Consider the following 26409-nt stretch of genomic DNA (forward strand, 5'->3'; position numbering starts at 1 on the left):
ATGGAGTTGGATTTTCTGTTTTTTATTACTGCTCATATACTTCTTTTAGTTCTCCAGTTTACCTCACACGTGTCTGATTGACATTATGATGCATTTGTGAGGAAATTATGAAAAGTTGTTTTCATGCAACTGTCCTATAGTTACAAAAGAACTTCACTTCATGAAAAGCAAACATATCATTCAGCAGACAATGCTTAATCTGTTCAGGAGCCCAAACCTATTGCTGTTCAATGACAGAAGAAAGGAGAGGGATTAATTTGAAGATGCTTGTGCATGACATATGGTAATTTCTCCATAGGAAGGAAGTGTCAAATGGTGACCTCTAAATCTTAATGTTGACCTTCAGTTGTAGAATGTGTGCGCCATACGGTCCTTTTGCCTTTTCATGTGATAATTTAAGCTGAACATTTTCCTGGTAACATAACTTTTTTGGGGGGAGGGTGAGTGTTGTTCCATCTATTCTATCAGGATTATAGCATTCACAGTAATTATTTTAGAATATAAAGCATTTGTATCATAAAAATATTTTTTAAACTGAAGAATGGAGCTATGTTAGGAGTCTTCTAACAAGAGTTAAGTGTATTTAATTTAACTTTAAATTGTTATATTTTAAAAGTTGTATTTTACAAGTTGGTATAATTTAAATTGAGTTTTTATAAAATGAGTAATAAATTGAAATGATCTCAGTGAATATTGGTTTGAGAGATTACAAAATAATTTAGGCATAATGTTAGGAAATAAATTATTAGAAAAAAATGTAATTGACAATCCGAAGACCAAAATAAACTTTTCATCAAGTGATACATTTTAAAAATTGAATTACATTTTTGCGAATTCTTAATATGTTTATTGTCATTTTTTTCATTGCAGCCTTAGTTATTTTAGAACTTCTTTTTATATCAGATGACACATCATTCAACTATAAATAGATTTTGGTTTGAACTACACTGTGATTGCTATTCAATAAAATATATCATTTTACTGCCATAATCCTTAATAATCCTACCTTTCTGATTAAAACATCATTTTTCAGTTCTACATTTACTATATTTTGCCAACTTTGTTTTTTAGTATTCACTAACACTGAGCTTTTTTTCAGAAACCGCTGTATCTCAATTCTCTCCTCTTTTATTTCTTCTATTTTCTGCTGCAAGTTGCCGCACCTGTCGTTTCTGCTCGGTCTGATGCTGATCACTCTGGCTCTGACCCTGCTTCTACTCCTGCTTTACATACCTGTTTCTTAGTAAATGAAGGTATTCTCTCTCAACTTTCTAACAACTATCTTTCAATCTGTGCTTTATTCTAGTATATGTTCTTTTTATCTAATTTATACATTCATCTGCTTTGTTATGTGTGAGATCCTAAAGTTTCCATTTTATAACTTGATTTGCTAATGTTAGTGATAAGGGTCGATTATAAAAATGTAATGTTATTCCTGGCTGGTATAAACCATGTTCCCTGTAATCTAGAATGCTATTAAAGAAGTGCAAAGATGCTAATCTATGATAGGAAGTAGGCATTAAAAAGGGGGTTGGTTTTCATGATGATGTTTGCCATGTGATCTCTGGTGTTAGAGCTAATTAATTTATTTTACATGTATCATTACTCTGTGACAGACACTCTTTATTCTCTGTACACAACATGTGCCCTGGTTAGAGGGGAAAGTATTTTTGGAGCTCTGAAAATGTGAATGGAATCTGCAAACCTTTATTCCCCAAGAGCTATCTAGGATTATTTATACTGACTGGAAGCTTAACGGAACTTGTGAGCTGTGAGTTATATCCAGTCTCTTCACTGTGGGCTCAATCTTCACCAGTTTATATAATATAAAAATGAGTAAATTTACAGAATCTCATATGTAACCCAGAATGATTCTAACTCTTCACTAAAAGCAATAATGCCAGTCTATTCAAACAGAAAGAATGATACAATATCTATAAAATACAGAGCCCGTGTTCTAAGTACCATTCCTTCGGAAAGAAAACATGGGAACGTAAAAGTATAACTCATTTTTTTGTTTGGTTTCCCTGTCATAGACCTGTACTAAGGTTTGTATGTTAAGATTGGATTTTAGCAAAAATAATTAGGGTCATATTTGTTAAGCTATTGTGAAAGGTAGTAATTTGTTGATTCAGAAACAAGCTGTTGACTTTGGACTGTGGTGAGAATCATCTTCATATTAAAATTTAGCTCATAAATACACTTCATACTTTTATGAGACATTAAAACATTTAAGAAGTTACTAGGTAGTAATTTGTTTATATATATTTGTGTATGTATATATGTATGTATGTATATGTATGTATATATATTCCTCTGTTGAAAATAAATTATAATCTAAAATGTGTGTGCTCATCACCTTAATTAATGTAATTATATATTCTCAGTTGTTGAGAATTTCCTTACTGAAAGGGTGAATCTTTACACAGGTGGCTTGTCTATCTCGCTCTCTCTCACTCACACCCTCTTTAACAATCCCTATAATCATTTTGAGTTTTATGGTAGGGTTTTTGTTGTTGTTGTTTTAGAATACTACAGCTTAGATTATTTCAGAACACTGATTTGCTAAAATTTTGTGGTCACAGATAACTCACCTTGTAATATGAACACTTTTAAAATAGAGTGGAAATGATTATTTGAGAATGTCTGGATACTAGTACTTTTAAGTATTGCAGTGGTTTACATTGTTTGTTGTCTTTATATAATCAATTTCCATATTGTGGAATAGAATTTTGGAAAAAACAACTTTTATTCCCATAGATTAGAGTTAATGATACTTAAAATTTTATAAATTTTAGATTAAGTTTTTATTTTGGGGAATGTAGGAATTCATTTTTTCCTCTCAAACTTGGTGTTAGTTTACTTAAGTTATGATTGTGACTAAACTTCTGATTCATTTTGTAAGAAAAGGGATCAATAAGTACGTTAATTAAAGGCCCTCTGACAGAGAATAGAAAATATCTCTGTTGACTGATACGAAGGTAATACCAGATGGCCTGGCCTTAAGTGACATGAACTTATCTTTGGATATCTGTGTGAGTGCCCTTTTAACTGTCTCAGTACGTTCAAATCTAGAGCTCTGGTATGTGTTTATTTCTGTGCTTTTCGAAACCTGAATATATGTCTTGTTTTAGAGGGAATGTTTAGAAATGTGTTTTTCTTGTGGAATTCGTATATACTTAATGTGGAAATTTATTTGTATTTGTTTTAAAACTTTTAGAGTTCTTAGAGCTGAAATTCGAGAGGAAACATATTTAGAAATGAAATACATTTGTTATATCTTTGTACAAAATATCTAATAATAAATTGAAATCATAACATAATTGAGCAGGTCTCCCCTTTTTGGTTTAGGTTTGGTATACTTACATGCAGAAAAATATTTGAATTAGGGGGAATACCAAAGTGTTTATAATATATTACATTTTAACAGGATGGAGTCAGTTGGCTGCTATGCATTGTGTTATGCTGCCAGACCTGCTGGGATTGGACAAATTTAGGCCCCCGCTTCTAGAGATGCTGGCTCGGAGATGGCAAGATCGATGCTTGGAGGTAATATTGAGGTGATATGGATAGAAAACAAAAACATTAAAAAGGCACTGGACAAGTGTAAATTTGAAACAAAAATGTTATTTTTATCTAACTTCTTATCACCTGTTTATTATGTGATAGAAAATATGGATCCAATGATTCTAAACAGTAATGTTTCAACTTGCATATTTGTTTACTTTTGTTTTTAATCTAGTGAGTATTTGATCAAAAGTTTTATATACTTATGGAACAGTTTCTTAAGTATTGATTTCTGTACAGATCATACACATACATGCACACACACATACATACAACCCACCTCCCCCCAGATTGCACGTTCAGGTATAATCACATCAATCAAATTCTAAGTGAATAACCATAGTCCAGTGGAAGGTCCTGTGTTATAACAGAAGGGGAAGGTCTTTGGAATTAGAAGAGACCTGGGTTTAAAAATCAGTTCAGCCAGTTATTAACTTTGTGACCCTAGGCGATGTACTTAACCTATTTGAAGCTCATTTGTAAAGTGGGGATAATAATATATTCCTCACAGGATTGCTGTCAGGATCAAATAAGTACAGAGCCTGACACATGGTAGGAGCTCAGTAAATGGTAGCTATTATTTTGTGTTAATGGACTTGTGTGGTATTAGATATTGCTTGGAATATAATATCACCAGGGATTTGGAAATGTTTTATGGAGATTTTGCTTATTATAGCATTTGACCCATATAGCTATAGCAGTTTATGTCATTCAAGAGTTTTAATTTACCAAATTTAAATAGCATCCTGTCCCTTTCCTGGTCTCCCTTCCCTCAACTCCAAGTGGAATTGCAGCATACTGAAATTTTCATGGTTTTGCATTTGAATAATGTTTGAATTCACTTCAAAAGTCAGTTATAGTTAAAAACAATTTTTATTTGAATTCTTATCAGACGCTACCGAGTTATCTTTTCAATTATAAATACTCAATAAATTGATTGGTACATACCTTGACAGTTGTCTAGCTTCTTTGAACCAATGGGTGTGGCACTTTGACCAAAATAAAACAAAACTAAACTAAAACTGCAACATAAAAGTGTATGCCATGTTGAAAGAAAAATTGAGATAATATAATTTTGAAAAATAGTTTCCTTTTATAGAATTAATGCGATTTCATAGGAATATATTTGCTTGTTTGTTGAAAACAAACTGTTTAAGCCAGTCTTAGGTATACGTGAATTGTGTGGATTAATACATATATGTTTGTGTAAGCAATATCTATTTAGCATTATAATAGAAAGAAATCCACTAGACAAGGTTAAATTTCTTCAGGCTGAAAGAGAAAATATTTAATAATTCTAACAGTGAGTTTTTAACAATAATATTTATATGGAAATTTAAAAAATTGAAAATGCCAAATTAAAGTACAAGAATATTTTTGTGCAAGCTTTGGAAAATGAAGTTTTAAACCCCAAACTGATTAAACGTTCGAACATTATTCTATTAGTGTTAAAGTATTTTTAAGTGATATCATTAACTGAAAATCTTTGATTTGCTTGCATCCAGTTTATTCAACTTTAGTACTTACTTCATTGTTTGGTTAGTAGTATTTCTCATGTAAGTAAATGTGGTTTGTATATTTTCTAGCTTTCTTTCATTATGAACTTGCTCATGTTTAAACACCTCACTCACTGGCCTGCTTCCGTTTTTTGCATTTGGTTCTGTGGTCTTAGGTCAGAGAAGCTGCACAGGCCCTGCTTCTAGCAGAACTGAGAAGAATTGAGCAGGCGGGACGGAAGGAGGCCATTGATACCTGGGCTCCTTACTTACCTCAGTACATGGACCACGTCATATCACGTAAGAGCTCTCATGCTTTTCTACAAAGCTTTCCATGCATGTGTAGGAAAGTACCAAAACTTGCAATTATGCTTGCTACTGCCTACCTATTACCAAAAGTGAATCATTGACCTTAAGGTGAAAACAGGGGATCCTCAAATTCTGCTCATTCATTTTCTGAATCCTTACGGTTTGGAGTTTGGTTTTTTAAAAAGTTATGTAAAATAAATATCTAAATATTCACAAATTCACTGACCCCTTATAAAGTTAACCCTGAATCGAAAATTCTACCCTGTTAACACTAGCATCTGTCTCTGCCTATTTCATTATTATGATTGTGGGTACCACCTTTTTAGATACTGATCTGATATGTAAGTACAAATACAAGGCAGATCTTTCCAAGTGGAAGTTGGAATTGTGAATCCTTAAGAATCATCTGGTAGATTTAGACCAGTGTACTACTGAAAAAGAGAAAAATAGCAAGGATTTTGACTGAAGAATCTTTCAAAAGAGTATAATTTCAATGGACTGGGAAAGATCATGGGAAAAATTGTTGAAATTCTGGAATAGCTTTTGTAAAGTAAAACCTTTGCAATTATGCTGCTAGGTCTAAAGTGCATTGAAGAAGAGTTACAGTGTGCTGTGATAATTTTTTTCTTTTTAGGAAAAGTATGCTTAATTCCCAACTCATCATTTAATTCGTTATTTATTCTCCTAAAGAAGAATTCAGAATTAAAAGTTTAGCCTGTTATATTGTGTATAAGATAAAATAAATCAGTTTCACTTTTTTAAAAAGATAAAGTCTCAATGAATCTTTAAAAAAACTTTTTTACTATGGAAATTTGTCCTGGGCTTTAGGTGCATTCATTTTAAGTGACCTTTTGTCAATACCAGTTATTCTCATTTATGAGATACTCATTATACATGTCAAGACAAACAGTACATGATTGTATAAGATAGAAAATGAAAATAAGATTCAAAAAGGGTTTTAATTGTTATAACTCGTATAAGTCTACCAGATGTTTGCCAGTGGTGACTATAGTGGTTGTTTAATTAAGTATGTGACCTTGGACCCTTAACCTTTTTTCAGCCTCAGTTTTGTCACAGATGAAATGAAGATGATATAGTAGGACTTTATAGGATTATTTTGAGTATGTAGTGAGTGAATCTTTGTTAAGCACATGGAACAGTACCTAATCAGTCGTAAGCTCTATATGTTTGTTAAATAAACACATTTATAATCTATAAAAATGCAAATATATATTTCACATATAACCAAAACATCACACATTAGCAACTCTAGTTACAAATTCTTTAACCTAAATAGGTAACAGACTGTTTACTGAGAGAGTACTGGTTTTTATTTGCTTACTGGGAACTTTTCTATTTTAATAAAAAGAAATTTAAGTTAAAAATCCCAGGGTCTTTAGACATACGGACTCTATGTAAGGTATTCGGCTTAAAGTTCTTATTTAAGTATGTATAGGTTTAAAATTTTGTAGAATATAAAAAAAAAATTGGGATGAAAAAAAGCTCTCCTTTTTGAGTATTTGAATAGTCTGGCATGGTGCTCTTTGTTCAGTAACTTGTGGTTATTAACTTCATAGTATTCGAGAAAATAGAGTTAGCTCATCAGCTTATCGTAAACCTTATTGAATATAAGATGCTCAAATTTAAGGACAGACTATGAGTATAGTACTGTAAAGTAGACTGAAAGTGAAACTAAATAGCAAATTGCTAGAGATCCTTTTAAGAGGAGAACACTATGGAAATTAGGAAATATTGAGAAACATTTTCAAGACAGCTTTATTTAGAATGGACTAGCGTAGAGTGGGAGATTGATTAAAGGAGAGTAAGTAGATGGGAGGCTATTACAGAAGGGGATATGGGACCAGACCAAAATGTAGATAGGCGAAAAATAAAAGACAATTCTAAGCCTTAATTACAGATTGCATATAAAGGTCTAAGGAAAACATGAGAGGTTAGTACAGTGTTGTATTCTTGACAGTTTGGGAAGAGAGGTGCCATTAGCAATGGTGGTGGATGCCATTTTATTTTATTTTTCCTGGAAAGAAGAGAATGGTTTTTTCATCACTGTTTAAATAAGCACAAACTAGATTGTTCTTATGTCAAATTTAAACCTTTCCATTTATGTAAATTAAAGTTCTTGGTATTTAGCAACAGTATCTAGGAGTACTTTATAAATTAACGGAATGCTAGCTAACTTAAAACTTTAATCTTATCACTTACTGTAAAATTGTATTTTTAGTGAAAGAATAAACAAATATGCATTCTGCGTGTAACTAAAACACCTCATACTAACAACTTCTGCTATAATATGTTAATCTATTCTGGAACTTTTACATTGACTGAGTGTAAAATTAGTCTTAGTTTGCTTTACTGAGAGCTTTCTATTTTAATAAAAAGATGTCAAGCTAAAGGAGCAGGGATTATGAATGTGTGAAAGGAGAAGAAAGCATACAAAAAATGAGGACTGACCACACAGGGCTGTTGGACAGATTTGCTGTCCAAAGGGATCAAAAGGTTATGGAGCCAGCTGGTGGACAGCCCACGCCTGCCATCAGCGTGCTTGTAGTGAAATCGCTCTACCACGGCCATTAATGTTTGAGGAAGTGATTGCTGTGGCAAGTGGCAGCGTAAAGCGTTCTTTAGAGACTGAACGCCTCTTTCTAGCATAGAAATCCTTTTAATCACTGAAGTAGGTAGAATATTAAGCAATACATCTGGTAAATACACCATACATCAGATATTTTCTTATAATTTAATCATCCGAGCATTAAGAAATATGCATTAATTGCCTAAGCAATATGGGCAGCTCCTAAGTTATGACCGAGCTTGGTCTAAGAGTCCCTTTGTTAGATGTTTGTCTGAAACTCAGAAACTGCTTTTACCTGAAGAGTGGAAGGTCATCCTGGGCTGTTGGACTGTGATAGCCCTTCCTCTTAGAGACCTGGAGTCTGGGGGTAGTAACTAAAGTGGGTAGGAACTTGCTCTGACTTCACACTCAGTAGGTGATTGAGCTGGGGCTAAGATGGCAATTCAGATCCACTGGGCGTTACTGACTGTGATCTTCTGGAATTTTATTTGGGTATTTGATGCAGTAACAGCCTTTTGTAGGTTTGTCTGAGAGCCTAAGGAAAGCAGTGGGTCAGAAGCCAGTTGCTTTTCTTAGGACTGTTGAGAGCATTGGAGGAGAAGCTTTTTGTGAAGCATACAGCACAGTACATAATACATGTAGTGAATGTTGGTTGGCAGTCCACTTCTCTTTCCTGTATTGGTTTCTATAGTTTTGTTCTCCGTATTGTCACCACCTCAGAATTCACTCTAATTTATATTGCCCAGGGATTCTGGCAGTAAACCAACAATCACTGGGGAGGAAAAAGGAGCAATACTCTGCCTTAACTGAAAATCCAGTTCACAAGTTTTTGTAAAAGCCAAGTCCTAATTGAGTGATATGAGAATTTTGCTTCTGATAGTGAAGCTCTGTCCTTGAACCTGTTGGGGAACATTTTATCCCTTACAAATGCAGACAGGATGTACACTTTTTTCTCTTCAATTTATTTACTTTGGTTGCACCGGGTCTTAGTTGCAGCAGGCGGGCTCCTTAGTTGTGGCTCACCGGCTCCTTTAGTTGCGGCACGTGTGCTCCTTAATTGTGGCTCGCGGGCTCCTTAGTTCTGGCATGTGAACTCTTAGTTGCGGCATGTGTGTGGGATCTAGTTCCCTGACCAGGGATCGAACCTACGTCCCCTGCATTGGAAGGCGGATTCTTAACCACTGCGCCACCAGGGAAGTCCCAGGATGTAAACTTTTGATGCCTAATTTCTGATTGAAAATTTGGGGATGAGTGCACTGTGATTCTTATTCCGGTTACAGGACCGGAATTATAAATACTGCATACATTCTTGTGATAGTGACTTAAATCAATATTGTAAATATTTTCTGAGTTATCACTCTTCAGCATGTATTCGTAACCACTTTTATGTTCCAAAACACTTTTAAAAAATTTTACTGATTGTTCTTACTAAGGATGGATTACTGTCATTTTGTGAAACTGTTGTATTATGATGCAGGTGAAGGTAAAATGTTACGAGTTGTCTCAGATTTATTTTGAAGGGAAGATATTTTGCAGAACCCAATTTTATAGTTTTCTTATTTGTGACATTCTACATGTAGCGTTTTGATAATTGACTTTTTTTTTTTTTTTAATGAGGTCAAGCACCTGCTAGTTTATGAAATACACCCACACTTGCCCTTCATTCCGGGCAGTGACTACTTGGAGGTAAATGCTGATGCTTCCTGATTTCCTTTGGCCTGTGTTTCAGGGTGACCTTACAGGGCATGAGGTCACAAGGGTAATTATTTCTTGTACGTTGTGTTCTGCTTGCTCACAGTGGCTCATCTCCTCCTTTAATTTCAGAAACATTAAACACATAAAAGTTACTACCATTATATAAATCAAAATCTTTTCCAAAGAGGGTGCTATTGTAATTTTATGCAGTTATGGCTGGTGTAGTATTAATTTGTAAATTTATCGTCTCAGCTATTGATAAAAGGAAGTGTAACACATCGTGTTTAATATGTATTGATGTCATCAGAAAGAACAATCCTTTGTTCTTATCGAGTCCCTGCCTTTTTAGCTTCCTTTTGTGTTAAGGTTACCAGGGTTAGGCTAGTCTTTTTATCCCCCTTGGAAACAGAATAGGATTTCTTTGTTCAGTGAAAGACACTCCTAGTAAATGTTTTGGGTTTGACTTTCAACAAGCTACACTGTAGTACCTATTTTAACCTGGAATTGAAGTCACTTTTCTGATGGTTATAAAGTAGTGGTCATTCTGAGCACAAATGTGGATGGACCAACACATACAAGAAGGTAAGATGGAACTATATATTACAGAGGTAGTGGAAAACTATATTGTAGCTAGAAAAGTAATTTAAATATTAGTGCATTCTTTGGTAGGCAGGTATTTTCAGGGTTTGCTGGTGGGGAGAGGATGGGGAAAAGGATAGTGAGGGGGTTTGATTTAAGTGAATCTCTCCACCCCTCCCCTCCCCCCGAAAGGCCTTAAACTACACAGCAGTCCTTCCTCCTTTTTTCTGTATGCCTCAGTTGTTTGGAATTCTCTAACAGTCTTGTTAGGAATGACTTTCTAGATAACTGAGGGTTTAAAAATCACTAGGTGCAGATTCTAAAAAAAAAATTAACTCTTTGTGTTGAAATATTTCAAAATGTCTCTGGCTTATTAAACATCTTCTCAGTAGCCAGAATTGTTGTTTTGGCCCAGGCTGTAAAATTACCACCATTTGATTACTAAAGAGAGTAGACTTACCTGAACATAAAAGTACCCAGATTGCTATGCCTCTTGCATTTCATATTCTATTTTTAAAAATAATTTTTCTTTCTCCTCTTTTGATTGTCTAGTAATTGGTACCAATTTTTATTGCTGTCAGGCTGTTTTGTCTCACCCCGAGTAGCTCCTGTCCTGATTTCTAATTTACCGTTTCCAGTGTTCTGAGGCGTGCAGAAAAGCCAAGTTAACAAACTTATTTCAGTTAAATTTAGAATAAGAGTAAATTGGCTGAGAATAAGGTCTCTCTGATGAAAAGAAACCCCCAAGCTTTAGTGTGAGCACTTTGTGGAGCCCCTGTTGGCACCTCACCTTCTGCTGACTTGACTGCTTTCTCAGGTCTTCTCTGGCATTCTGCGTGTATGTATCTTTTGGAGAAAAATATTCGACTAAAATTGGGGAAAGAAAGGTGGAAATCATTTGGTTGTTTACGAAAAACTGATATTTATAAAAAGACTCCTTTTATAACTAATGCCTGTTTTGTGAATCAGCTGAAATTAAAGCATGAGATTTCCTTAGAAATCTCTATAACCGTTGTCTTATGGCATTCACAAAACCAGTTGGAAATGATTGTGCATTGTGATTAGAAAGGGAAAGTATTAAATTATGCCTAAGTGATGTACATGGAAAGTATTTCATGTTCTGTGGGAATTCCTGTATCGTGAGGCAGAAAGGGTTTGTCTTAAGACAAACTGTATTATGCGCAGCGCACTGTAGTTGTAATGTATCTGTTTGCAGTAGTTTCGTTGAGACCTAAGGGATTTGTTCCTCTTTCTTCTTCCGGAGTGCCAGAGCTGTTGAGCTTACTTTTAAGTACTTTAGACTGATCATGTGTTTAACAGCTTAAACTGTTCTACTTATCTATATTTGGCTACTAACCTAAGAGAATAAGTGAAATTTCTTCTTAATCGGTCACAGCTATCTAAAGGAAAATCCTTTCATTTCATGTGACTGGAGTTCTTTGAGGTGATATTTAATATTTTTGTAATTTTCCTATTATCCTTTGAACAAGTTTTGGAAATTAGAGTAGTAAAGTGGTAAATTAAAAATGAAAGCATCGTTGGATTGATTGGTTATTTAGACCTTACTGCTAAGTAATAAACAGAAAACTCTGTCACCCAGTGAGGCTGTGGGTTAGGAACTCCGCAGGATTAAGCTTGAAGTCCTCTGTATAAGAGGCTACAATGATATAGTCAGCAGTCTGGTTTCAGGTTATCAGTAGGAGCCCGGTGACAAGTTTTCCACCTTGTGGAACAAAGCAAGGAGTGGAGCGTGAGGAAATTCAATGACTCGTTCCTTGGTGAACAGTGAGGAGTTGAGGAGGTCTCATCGAGTGCGAGGCTCCTTGCCTGCTTCCTTCCTCCCCATTCCATTCAGGGAACCCTGGTTATCAACTGGCTCCTGTGGAAAAGCTTCTGGAGTGGAAAGGATTTGAAATCATTTCAGTTATTTTCTCATGTCCCCGCCTTCTCCTCTTTGACAGGCCTCCCACTCTCCCTCCCTTCAATGCAGAAATTAACTCTGCTAGAGCTGTGGTCCATGGCAAGGCCCCTAGGAGGCATGGCTGGCTTTATTTGAGCTGTTTGTACACTTACTACCTGCTTTAAGAAGTTGAAGGTACTTAAGCCTATGCAGACGACTTATGAAAGAAAAACTCATTCAACTGGTGACACATTGTTTTACAAAAATGGTGTTCAAATTGAAATGCCTGGTATACCTTTAGCGGAGGTTCTAGTGGCCTTTGCTATAATAAATGACTTAATATTAGTTGCTATGAAGAGTATGATATTGATTTGTGCCGTTAGTCTCTTGCTGATTTGCTGAAGAACAAAAATGTGTAATGCTAATGGAAATAAAGTACTTTACAAAACACTGCACATGAATACTGGCACATGTCTTTGTAATAGAACAAGTGTCTAGTAAGCTTTTGAGTATAAATTTTCTTTATTCTCGTACAGATTATTTCAGTACAGATACTTAGAGTCCTGTTGAACTTGCTTTTACAGAGCAAAAAGCTGAATTGATGATCTTGTGATGTATTAAATCTTCAGATACTGAATATGCACGAACAAATCCAACTTGGATGGGATGTGAAACGTTTATAGTTTTGCACCACATTTCTAATTTTATTATCGCCTTATATTGACTGGATATTATGTATAATTGCATTGTTTTAATATTTTAGTTCAAAGCCTTGCTATGATCTGCATGTGACAGAATAGATCTTACCGTGTGGAAGGAAAACAGTAATTTAAAGTTATTGTAAGAAAAAATCACGTGAACCTATTTTACCTGTAATATTTATATCGTAATAGCAAATGGTAGATTTTGTTCTAGTGTTGTTTATAAATTCTGGGATTAAAATGATCAAATTATGCTAAAATATTTTTGCCTAATTCATTCTCCTTCTTGTTCCCTGCTTTTTTGGGGAAGAATGATATTTTATATTTTATTTTTCCTCAGTAATATTGTCCCAAAGATTTATTACGTCTACTATCTATTTTTATTAAGCAAGTTTTGATACAAACAAGTATTTTAAATGTGTTTTAATATTGTGCATGTGCATGACATTTGCAGACTTGGTTAGTATTTTAGCACCTCTAGTACACAAACATAAAGAAAAAAAAATTGTTGTATTGGTTTGAGCACCCGAATTGACCCCAGCAAGATTGAGATTGATCTGGTTTCTTTCAGCCTGTTAAATGCCAATCCAGTCATCTGTAACAGTACTTAGTATTTTTGTAATTTTTCTGTACATATTTTCTGTGTGTGTTCTATAAAACTTACCCATCACTTGAAAAGATTCTCCGTGCTTTATTTAGAGATGACAACAACCACAACCACTATTTGATTGCTTTTTGTTTTTAAAAATTGTCTCTACAGTTAATGTCTGTGCTCTAATCACAGTTCTTTTTTGTAATCCTTATGAAAGGACTTTATATTTTACTAGGAAAAGATGATGAGACAGACTTACATTTGAAATGTGTACCTGAACTAAAGAACACTTAGCTTTGGGGAATGGAAATAGAAGAGGAAGGATGGGTCTTAATATTTGAATATTCCCACTGATTTTTAAGAAATATAATTAACCTACATCCCTCTGATAATTAAACATTATTAAATAAGTTCTGGCATACCTTGTGGATACAAAGACATAAATTTAGCTTATTTCTGAGAACTTTTCTGTCTCAGGCATGAAGTAAAGAAGGCTTTTTCTTTACTTTCTGCTAAGGGGTGGCTAGCAGGTCTTACTCAGGTTTTGTTTTGCTTTGTTTCATTTTGTTTTGATTTTTGCTTGCTTGTTTTCTTTCTCCTAAAGCAAGGGTGAGTCTTCAAAATAAATAATATCAGAGTCAGAGGAACTAAACTAGGAGTGAATCTCTGAACCTGGGTGATGGGTAGAGGATTGGGCATTTATGGTCTTAATCTGAAGTGTCATGGTGCTTTTCATAAATTACTTACATAAGGTTGAAAGTGACCACATAATCTTGGGTATAATCTATTTTATGGTATGATCAGGATCCTGAGACCATCCCAAGCCCTCCCATATAGAAGTTGGATGGGCACTTGGGACCAGAGGCCTTTCCCATTCCATTTCATCACTTCTGTGTCCACTTCTATGGAGAAGAGATTTAAGCATAGTGATTCTCAAAAGGTGTAGAGTGAGAGGCAGGAGAGATGAGTTTCAAAAGGTGATTCTCCTAAACATTACTCCCTCCTCAACCAAGAATCTATAATCATTCACTTTGTAGTTGACATTAATTAGGTAGAAAATACTGTTTTTTCGAAGGATTTTTCTAATGATGAATAAGCAACAAATTTACCGAACCCGATTATTAGTTGGGAAGTCCAATGGAAAGAGGGGTGTTGGAAGGTCTGGCAGCTCTTTCTGCTTCACCACGCATTAGCTGTGACCCCAGAGAGATCACTAAGCCTCTACACTTCCTTATGTATTTCACAGTTTCTGTTTATGTGAAAGGAGAAGAATGAACAAATTGTGTTTTTTTAAACCTTTTTTTTTTTGATAGTAAACTTCTATGTGAAATCTTAATCAGAGTTCCAAACTATAAAACATTAAAAAGAATTCAATAATTTCTTTAGGCAGTTTAAATCTGTGTGTGTGTGTTTGAAAAATCGTTTCTTGTGCATTGAAACCCTCATGCTCTTCATTTGTATTCTGACATTCGTCATCGAAAACTAGTTAACTGTCTGTTCCCCAAAAGCCTCTTGCTCTAGCCAGTGGTTCCCCTCCTCCATGCCCCCCGCCACCACCACCAACACACACAATGGTACAGGGCAGAGTTACAAGCTTTACCTTGATAAACAGAATTCCTAAGTTTTGTTACCATGCGGAACGACTTTTAGTTTCTATATAACCCTTACCATTCTGTATGGCTACCTGTGAAATATATTCTACTTCTCCAGCAGATGACTGTGTTCTTAATAGAGCTTCAGAGTAGCTTGTACCTAGTAGAGTGCTCGCAGAGTGTGGGCTTTAAACGTATTGTGTGAAATGCTCCCCGTTTTGTGTGCTCCTCATTTTTTTTTTTTTTTTTTTAAACATCTTTCCTCATTTTTTTTAATTGGTTGTGTGGTGTTCCATTTTGTGGGTGGACCATGTTTTATTCAACAAGTTTCCTATTGATGGGTATTTGGGTTGTTTCCAGATTTTTGATCTTATGGACAGGGCTGCAGTAAATAGATTTGTGCATATGTCTTTTCATTTTTTGATAGTGTATCTTGGCTACATTCCAAGAGGTGAGATTGCTGAGTCCAAGGATAAATGTATGTCTAATCTTTTGTTAGATATTGCCAAGTTCTTTGCCATAGGGGTTGTACCATTTTGCATTCTCAACGATGATGTATTTGAAGGCCCGTTTCTCTACATCATTTCCAAAAGAGTATACTGTCATGCTTTTGGAATGTTGTAACTCTGATAGATGAGAAATGAAATGTCAGTGTTGTCTTATTTTGTATTTTTATTGTTAAGAATGAGTTTATCATCTTTTCGTATATGTGTCTTATATTTCTTTTAAAGTAACAGTTCATGTCTCTGGCTCATTTTTTTTTTTTTCTTTTTTTTTAATTAATTAATTTATTTATTTATGGCTGTGTTGGGTCTTCGTTTCTGTGCGAGGGCTTTCTCTAGTTGCGGCAAGTGGGGGCCACTCTTCATCGCAGTGCGCAGGCCTCTCACTATCACGGCCTCTCTTGTTGCGGAGCACAGGCTCCAGACGCGCAGGCTCAGTAATTGTGGCTCACGGGCCCAGTTGCTCCGCGGCATATGGGATCTTCCCAGACCAGGGCTCGAACCCGTGTCCCTTGCATTGGCAGGCAGATTCTCAACCACTGCGCCACCAGGGAAGCCCTCTGGCTCATTTTTATATGGGGTTGTTTGATTAAACGTTTTTGATATATGGTTCAAGTATTTCTTGGTTTGTTATTTTTCTTTTTACTTTGCTTATGATGTTTTTTTTTTTCTCATCACCCAATTTATTGACCCTTTCTTGTATTGTTTCAGGATTTTGTGTCAAAATTATGGGAGTTTTCCTTGCTATTGGAATTCCACATATCATTTCCAGTTTTTCCTTACGTGTCATTTGGAATTGGTGCTGCTTAAGTGTGTAAAAAATGGATATTATCTTTTTCCTTATGGCTATCTGTTTATCTCCAAAGCACTTACTATACCGAGTTTCTATATATAGTATTGTCTGTTTTCTAGTTTGTTCCATTGACCTATAGATAATTCATATTTTAATATTTAGTAATTCTGGCTCAAGCCCTTCTTTTTGAAGCTTCTCCTGGATGTTCTTGCTTGTTTGTTTTTCCAAATGAACTTTGTAATCAACCTATTTAGCTCTAGGAGGGGAAAAACCTGATGGCATTTTCATTGGGATTCCATCTAATTTATAAACAAACTTAGGGAGAACTGATTTTTTTATAATGTTGGATTTCCATCCAAGAATATAGAATGTCCTTTAATTTATTCAAGTCTACTTTTTTGTCATTCGGGAGATTTAAAATTTTCCTTATGTAGTTTTGGACATGTATTAAGTTGTTGCTTAGGTAGTTAATTTTATTGTTCTTCCATTATAACATTTAACTGGCTTTTGTCTGTATATGTGAATACTGTTGATTTTGTTAGTTACATAACCTGATACTATTATAAAAATTTCTTACTGATTCTATAAGTGTTTCCATTGATTCTTTGGGGTTTATCAGATACATATAATTATATCATTTGGAAATAGAGACAGTCTTCCCTCTTCTTTTTCAACTGCTATGCCTCTGACTGCTTTCTTCTATACAATTGTATTAGCTAATACCTCCAACACAATGTTAAATAGGGACTATGACTATAAAAAAGATTTTATTATATAATAATAATGAGTTTCTGTATTTTGAAGGTAGAATTTTTTAGTTTGCAGTTGAAGCTATACCATTTGGCTAACTCATATTCTCCCAGTTGGTGGGATTTGTAGGACACCTATACACATAGTACCACTAGGAGTGGTGCCTCCCCCTCAGATTACTGAGGGACTTCACCAGGAGAATATCTGTCTTTTTCATCTCCACTCGAAGATTTCTTTATTACCCCACCATCTCACTCTCCCTTCTCCCTACTCAGGTGGTCTCATGACTTTGGGGAAGTAAATCTAGTTATTTTTCATCTAAAAATGGAGTACCTTTGAATCACAGATATGTATGTATCTACTGATTATGTTTGTTCAAGACTATTGATTTTAAAGTCAACCTTTTTAGAAAACTCAAGAAAAAAATCAGCTGATATAAAAAAGATTTCTACATTGATAATATGGTAGGGTTTCACTTGAAATATGCTAATGTTTCTAAAATTTAAATTTCCACCAAAAATACTTAATAGTGTTTTACTACTAAAAATGAGATACAGTGATCTAATATGTCATCTGTCATCAAGTTTGCAGGAAGATAGCTTTGTCTCAGTAATTATGTTGAATAATACAGAAGAAGAAAAAAATCAAATGCCTACTAAATCCATGCAATGTGGTAGGTGCTTTTACATTTTCTTCAATTTCATTAGATTAAAATGTACTGATGAGTGATCTAAAAGGTATGCATGAAATGGAAGGAAATTAAAAGGGAAGTTAAGAAAATCAAGACCATCTCCACATTTTCTACTGTAGTTCTTAAAGTAGTTTTTTTTGTTTGTTTCTTTTTGGTTTTGTTTTGTTTTTTAGTTAGAGAAAGAGGAAAGAAATCAAACCGCAGTTGTACCTTTAAGGATTGAAGACCCTCCCCTTTGTTTGAACCTTAATAATGGAATCTTATATGCAGGAGAAAAAGTCACCCTCTAGTAGTTTATTGGAGATAAATGGAAATTTTAGGGGTTTAGTCTCTGATTGGTAATTAATTAGTTCCACACAGTTTTAAAAATATAATTGACATACAACAGGTATAAATTGGATACATAGGAAAAGGGGAAGAAGCAATTAATTCTGACTGAAGACTAAATTCATTAAAACATTCCAATTTCAAATTTCTTTACCAGGTTGGTGATCATTCTCCAGATACTGTATCTCTTCATTAGAGTAATAGATTTTTCCCATTCTCAAAGAAATGACCCCATCTCTTGGATTCATCAGAATAAACTTTTATCAGTCTGTCTCAAAATATAGCCAGCAAAAATGTAAAGCAACGTTAAGTCATTTGACCAAATTGTACTGTACACATACTCAAGAGTATGACATTGTTCTAGATGCTGGATATTTAAAAAAAAATGATATCCCATTTAATTCGGTGGTCTCCATCTCCACTTGGATGTTTATAGCTACTTTAAACCTATCATCTTCATCTATAAATTTTCTTTTTTCTATTTTTTTCTATCACTTTTTGTCATTGCCACCTGTTTTATTACATACATATGTATCTCCTAGCTAAATATACACTAATTTTGGAAGTGTTCCTATAATCTATTATGTGATGATTGATGGTTTATTAATGGATTAAAGACTAAAATATTTCTTTGGTTAAAAGCATTTTATTTTAAAAAGATATAATGATTTTATTTTATTTTTATAATAGAAAATTTAATCATAATAACTAGATAATAATGACTATATGGAGAAAGTGTCTCAATCAGCCTTGGTGTGGAACAACACATTTCTATCAGTAATAGTGATTATACGGCAGGGACAGGGCGAGTTGATGTTGATAGGATCTCTTTGGATGAAATATATCTCACTTCACCTGAGTTGGAGGTTTTGACTAGGAACTCTGAGACTCATTAGACTAGAGCAGTGCTTCCTAACCCAGAACAATTTTGCACACTCCCACCCCTACATTTGGCAACACTTGGAGACATTTTTGTTTGTCCCAACAAGGGGGAGGGTGTGATACTGGCAAGTAGTGACTTATCCAATGCAAGGTATCAGTAGTGATGAAGTTAAGAAACCCTGGGCTATAGTAATTAAAAACAGTAAATTTGTTTCCTTCTCTTCAGTTACATTTATAAGGTTATATGCATATGCTTACATGATTGGGGTTGATACAGCAGTTGAGTAGATAATATTTTTCAATGGTGTTTATATAAAATTAAATTACCTAGTATATTTTCTTTTGCATAATTACCTAGTATATTTTCTCTTGCACCTGTTTCTTTTAAGAAAAACGGTTTTCTTTCTTTCTTTCTTTCTTTTTTTTCTGCTCCGCGACTTGCGGCATCTTAGTTTCCCGACCAGTGATTGAACCCGGGTCTTTGGCAGTGAAAGCTCAGAACAGAGTCCTAACCATTGGACCTCCAGCGAATTCCCAGGAAAAACAGTTTTCTTAATATATATATTATATAATGTCTATGATAGACTTTTAGACTCTTAATAAGAGTATATAAAATAGATATGATACATTGGGCATATGCTAAAACTTCCTTTATGAACGCTCTGCATATTTAAATAATAAAAGATTAGAAAACAACTTGAAGTAAATGTCCTCCTCAATCTATATATCACAGCATATTTTTTATCTTTTCTCCCTCTTTCATTCCCTTCCTCATTCAGTAACTATTTATTTAGTGCTAAACATAGCTGTGGGCCCTGGGGAATATAATGATGCCCGAGGTAGTCATGGTCCTTGTCTTCATGGAGCTTATTGTCTCTTTTAGGAAGGCAGGTAACCAAATGAGCAATAAAACAGGGTGGTAAGAGCTATTATAGAGAGAGTTTAGAACTATGGGAATGCCCAGTGTAGCCAAGGGCAATGACATGTCAACAGCTGGAAGATAATCACAGTATGTGGAAATGACAGGGGCTAATGTCAAAGAATGTATTCAGAAGGCAGTATTAAAACTTTTTAAAAGGTTGGAGCAGTTTGAACTCTATGAAGTCATTTTAATTTTATATAAATTGAGAATTTCTTTTTATGCAGCGTAAGTAAATAAGGATAAAGGGAACAGAATGACAATATCTTAATTAAATTTAATTGAGGTCACATATTTGTGTTCTTTTTGTCAAATATTTTGGTTCTACTTCTTTATTCATCAGAGCTGTGATTTTTTTTTAATACTCATTACAAATACTCAAAAAATTATTATAGTATTGCTGGCACTATTTTAGGTGCTGTGGAAGTCATAAAAGAGTGGAAAACATGCAGATATTTATAATATAGTTGTACATATGTTTCATATAACATTTAATGAAGCATTAATATATAAAGCACTTCTTAGAAAAGTGCTTGGTACATACCAAACATTTTATATTTTTATGTATTGGCCTCTGTTTTATTTTCGTCACGGTTATTATTGTAAGTAAGGAGCATTTGAAAAGAATGTGTGAACCTGTCTGGTAACCTGTGGATATATACCTATTTATGCTGAAAGAATTAAACATATTTTAACGATGTGCTGTGGAACACTCCAGGCGAAATTAGTGGTGAGGGTGGAGTGGTTGCAGAATTAGATCTCCTAGGTTCTCGTGACACCAGGTGGATTGGAATCATTCATTCAGCCTCTTGAAAGCACAGTTCTTTATTGTCGGCATTCTCTGCAAGAGTGGTTGATCTACTTTGTTAATCTTCTCAAGTTTCCTTAATGATAGTTTTTTTTTGTTTTAGTGATTCTGTAATTCCTTTCCTGGTTCTTTCCCACCCCCAGCCCCGCCCCCCCCCCACCCCCGCCACTGCTGCCTGCTGCCAGACTAGGGGGAAAAAATGTGACTTCTAATCTAAGAGTGGCTGCTTAATTTAAAAACATATTTTAAATTTTGGTTTTGGTGGGATTAATTAAATAACGAAAGTTTATATTCTCCGCACATTGTAGTTTCTTTGCTATCTTAGTACTCATCGGACTCATTTTTCATTCTTTTTATAACTTTGTTTGCAAGTTAATTCTTTAAAAGCTCTGCCAGAGGCAATGATTGGTGCTCTTAGTTAATTCAGCTTTCCATCCTCCTCTAAATCATTGGCTAGATATGAATAGTCTTTAAAATGAATTGTGAGATTTAATCAGTGTAATGTAGTAGAATAATGATGTGCATCTATAGAGGCATTATGCTCATTACAGCGCATGGATGTTTATATCTTCAGCAGTTTGATGCCATTTTATCATGTTTCCAGGCTGAAGTAAACATACTTCATGCACCTGCTTACTTAGTTTTCTCTGAGGTCTAGCATTTTACTTCTTTCTTTATATTCCATGAATGAATATATAATTACATTTTGAGACATGATTTGTGTGTCATTATGATAATGAAGTAACACAGTCTTCATAAAAATACATATATGTAATAAGTACTGCATTTTGATGTCCTTCGGGCTAAGGTCCAGGACCTTATTTTTTGTTCCCAAATGACCCAGCACCAAGTTCTTGGCAGGCACTTAACTGAGGAATAGACCTTTTATTTATTTATTTTTAAAATTTATTTAAAAAATTTTTTTACTTTATAAAAATATATTTATTTTTTATTTTTGGCTGCATTGGGTCTTAGTTGCAGCACGTGGGATCTTCATTGTGGAATTGCTCAGTCATTTGGTAAATGTGAGTGTAGTTATAAAAAAAAACCTGCCAAACTGTTTTCCAAAATAGCTGCAAAATTTTACATTCCTGCTAGCAGTGAATGGTGTTTCTTGTTGGTCTGTATCCTTACCAGCATGATATAGTCAGGCTTTTTTTTTTTTAATTAAAAATTCTTTTGAAAATTTTGGTCATTCGAAGACATGCGTAGTGATGTCTCATTGTGATTTTAATTTGCATTTCCCTAATGACTAGTGATGTTGAGCTTGTTTTCACATGATTATTTGCAATCTATATATCCTCTTTGGTGAAATGTCTGTTTAGGTCTTTTGTCCAAGTTTCTTTTTCTTTTAGGTTGCTTGTTTTCTTATCGTTGGGTCTTTAGAGTTCTTCATATATACAGGTCCTTTAATAGATATGTAATCTTTTCAAATATTTTTCTTCAGTCTTTGGCTTGTCTTCATCTTGTTAACAACATCATTTACAGAACAAAAGTTTTAAATTTTGATAAAGTCCAGTTTATCAGTTATATCTTTCATGACTCATGCTTTTAGTCATCTAAAAACTCATTGGCAAGCCCAAAGTCATGCAGATGTTTACTTCCAGAAGTGTTACAGCTTTCCATTTATATTATGACTTGGTCTTTCCATTTGTTTGTTTATAAGTAGCATTCTTGCGTGTTTCATCCTTTTTAACATATAACATATCTTCTAGCATATCTTAATTTACTATCCATACTTAACACAGCTTACGAGTTTTGCCTTTAGTCTCACAAGCCCTTGTTTATTTACTATCTATACTTAACACTTCTTAATGGGTTTCATCCATCCAAATGTTTTTCTTGTTATCTATAGAAGAACTTAATATTCTCAAATAATGAAGTCAGAGCATATCACAATATTTATCTAAGTTAATACTGTGAGAAATTATTGGAATATCACAAATGCCTTTTGTGTGATCTTACAGAATATTGCTACCAATTAAACGTGTCATCTACTAGGATAGTATTAAAACAAGAGTCTTGTGTCTTTATTTCAAATCAATTATTCATTGTGTGTTAAGAGATTAAGAGGTCAAAAGCTTTCCTACTTATGTGTGTGCGCGCGCGCATGTGTGCAGGATTGGCAGTAACAGAAGTAATCATAAGATAAATTTGTTCTTTGAAATGTAAATATTCTGTTTTTGACTGCAAGTGGCTTATATATAAACAGATGTCCTAAGATGTCTGCCAATGTAGTTCTAAAAGGAGTGAAGCAGTGCTTAATAAAAGTTTAAAAAAAGACAACTAAATGAGTTCATGAAATAGAAGAAAAGGTCGAATGTTGAATACTGAAGGTAGTAAGTACTTCTAGAGAAAAACATAATTTAATAAAATAAGCCAAAATTAGTAATAATAAAAGCAATGGTAATAGTATTAATGATATTAATAAAGCTGTTTATTGAGCACTTATTATATCCCAGGTGCTGCACTAAGCTATATGACTTGTATCCATTATTGAATTTAATAGCTAATGTACCACTGTCTCACGTCTTGTTTTCATTGAGTTGCATATGAGGATACAAGGCAGCTTGGCTGAGTTGCCAGAAGTTATTGCTTTTCACTGGTTGCCTTTTTGGGACTGTCTGCAAGTATAGATCAAACTCTCTGCCTTCATAATTGTCTTCAAACAGCTACTTCTGGCTCTATACACACTAAATTTCTGGACTGTGCTGATGATGAGAAAGAGAAGTTATAGGGTTACCCTTGCTTGTCCTAAAATCTCAAGTCTTAAAGTTCTTGTTTACTGTCATTGCACGGCCACCAACCCTGGCAGTCTTGTGGTTATATTTACCACCTCTTGACCCGTTCTCTCCATGTACCATGCTGGAGCCTTAAAGAATAAAAACATATTCCCTTCCTGCTTCATATTTTCTGTTAGCACCCTGTTTCTCATTGCCTTTAGGGCTCTCACCGTAACTGACCTTTTAGCCTCATTTTTGCCTCTCCACACACCTCTTATGCTTTTGCTGCCCACTTCTGTAGCTACATCAGGATCCTTTAGCATATTGTCCTGTCTTCCTGGAATTTTCACTTTTTGTCATTCCATGGTAAATTCTCATATATACTTTAAGCTGCAACTCAAATATTTCCTTTCCATGAGGTTCTTTTTGACATGTGCTCTCTTCCTCACCCCATCCCAAGCAGACTTAATTGATTTTTCTTCAAATGCTCACTGTATTTTCACTTAAAAAATCTATATTTTCCACAAAGCTCTAAGTTTCTCTAAAGTCCTTGAGTTTTCCCCTTTTCATTTTTATCCCCTTTACCTAGCACAACCATCATTCCAAAAAAAAGTCAAAGACTCTTCCTTCCTTGTCCTTCCCTATGTTCAATGCCACCCCCCCCAAAAAAAACTCTTGATTTTTCTCCCCATTTATACCGTCTTTATTTTTTTTAAAATCTAGATCATTGGTTTTCAAACATTTGAAACAAAGTGGTATCCTTTCTTCAAATGAAAACTTGCATACAGTGTGCTTGTGCACACACTCCTAGGGATAAAAAGGTAAAGCTGGGGAGTTTGGAGGGCTCCGTTTTCCTCCTGGCACTTCTAGGGAACTCGTAAGGGCTCCAAGTAGTAAGGTTTGCTACTTTAGAAAGTAGAAAGTTTTGCACTGGCCTTGTTGCTATGTCTGTTTTTGAGTCCTTCCAAATCGTTCTTCATGTTGTTTCAGGAGAGATCTTTCTAAAACACAAATCAAATTATTTATCATGCTTATATTTTGTTAATGAGTCCCCATGACCTCACCTCACATGTGAGCTTCTTGGGAGGTAAGGGTGTCTCCTTCACTTTGTGTCACTAGCACCTGGTACAGCTAGTTCCTGGCACGGGCTTGGTATGTAGTAAGCTGGGTGTTGAAGATAATGAGGGAACTTGGCACGGTTACCCATTTTCTTCATATTTGTGGCTTTGCTTTCCTCAGATTGGCAGTGCCAAACTCTTTCTTATCCAGATCTCTCCCATCTTTCAGGCCCAGCCCAAATCTTCACTCCCTATTTCAAAGCTATGCTTAGCTTTAGCAGCTTTTATCAGTTTACTTTTCTTTGATTTCTAAAGCAAGTTACTGTGATTATAAAGAACGACATGCTGATTTATTTAGTGCACCTTTTTTGTTACCGCTTGGTGGTATAACCTCTGCCTGGGTAATCCTAGCAGCAACAACAAAAGCCATAAATGGTTTCAAAGGTACTTTCTTATCCAGGAGGATATACTTTCCCCAGTTTTGAGATATATACTTTGGGTTTCTCAATCAGCCAGAGGTCATTATTTTAAGTTTATGCTTTAGTACAGTTGTGTGTCAAGACAGATTTGCCTTTGTTTCTCAACATGTTGTAGGTTGAACAATAAATCTTCGTTTTATTGTGTCTTCTGAAACCAAAATTGCTGTTGAGTCAGCTCATAGCCTGCAAATCAAACAGAAATCTTTGAAAAAGTACATGCAATGAATTAAAAGTATTAGGTGTGATTTTTACCTTGGATCATTTTCAAGTTCTTGTTGGGAAAGAGGAATAATAATGCTTTATCCCCTTACATTAATATTCTGTTGCTATAGTATACTTCCTAATTATGTTTTCTGTTCCTTGTGTATTTTTCAGTAAGTGTGTTTCCTCTGTTGCTTTCAGAATTGTTTATAATTGCATTTCATGTGAGAGCAGTTTTCTTAAAAAAAAAAAAGAGAATGCTAACTAGGAAAAATGTATTTCATCTCATTAAAAATAACTATCAAAACTTACGTTACCAAATGACTATTGTATTCATATTCAGCCTTGAAGACATTTTGTTTATTTTTAACTATATTTTTCATTTCTCTCATTGCTCTGTGGCCTTTAATAAACTAACTTGTTTTTGATAAATTGAAACGATCTCTATTTAGATTTAGGGATAAATACCTTCACCATTTCTTATACGAAGGCTTTTCTCTGAGACGTCTATAATGTTATATTTTATATTTTTGATGTTATTGGGGAAGGAAAAGTGGATACTGTGTCTTTAATGGAAAGCAAAAGGTTATCTTTCTCTGGCCTTTGTGTGTATGTGCTGATGTGGATGTAGGCAGCCAGACAGGCAATGTGTGCAGAGAGACTAGGGAACTGGCTGCGGATCGATAGACGTGGTGTGAAGTGAATTAATGCGAGGCAGGCCGTCTGTCTGTCATAAGGATTGTGGGGAATGCGGAGCGGTGTGGTCAGTCAATGAGGAGATCTGCTTCCAATAAATTCAAGCCTGCTGCCTGAAAATAAATTCTAGATATGCACCCCCTCCCTTCCTTATTGTGAAATTTTACTTTATTCAAAGTAAATGTATGTATCAGATTCTTGCCTCATGTACTTTAAGTGGACCACTGGAAAACCACAGTTGGGAAAAACTGATGAAATAAAAATACCTGCTATTCTTTTAGATCCATTTTTCAATCTCAGTGGAAATCTATATTTTAATGGGAATGAGAAATATAATGTTTGTTAATATTTGTAAATATTCTGGTATACATTTTTCTTTCTGAGTCCTAAGAATATTGTTTAACACTTCCCTCTAATCTTCAATAAAATAATAATGAATTTAAATGGTTTTATAGTGAAGTACTGGTTAAAGTGCTGTGTTTTAAATGTTATTCTATTAAAATTTAGTATTTAGTCTTTGATTGTTAAGTTAATCACATGACACTGAAGTCTTATGAGTTC

At 34.6% G+C, this 26409-nt stretch overlaps 1 protein-coding gene across 4 annotated transcripts in view; it reads left to right on the forward strand.

Moving 5' to 3' along the window:
- Positions 1-26409, forward strand: part of WDR7 (WD repeat domain 7) — a 354664-nt gene that overhangs the window by 116127 nt on the left and 212128 nt on the right. For 3 of the 4 annotated variants that reach the window (XM_036874819.1, XM_036874818.1, XM_036874817.1), the window contains 2 exons: positions 3431-3549; positions 5240-5363. In XM_036874819.1, the coding sequence (XP_036730714.1) occupies positions 3431-3549; positions 5240-5363 (243 nt within the window). Of the gene's footprint in view, positions 1-1154; positions 1254-3430; positions 3550-5239; positions 5364-26409 lie in introns of all 4 variants that reach the window. The other variant, XM_036874816.1, reaches the window with a different exon arrangement.

This window comes from Balaenoptera musculus, chromosome 14 (genome assembly GCF_009873245.2).
Source record: "Balaenoptera musculus isolate JJ_BM4_2016_0621 chromosome 14, mBalMus1.pri.v3, whole genome shotgun sequence".
Lineage (NCBI taxonomy): Eukaryota > Metazoa > Chordata > Mammalia > Artiodactyla > Balaenopteridae > Balaenoptera > Balaenoptera musculus.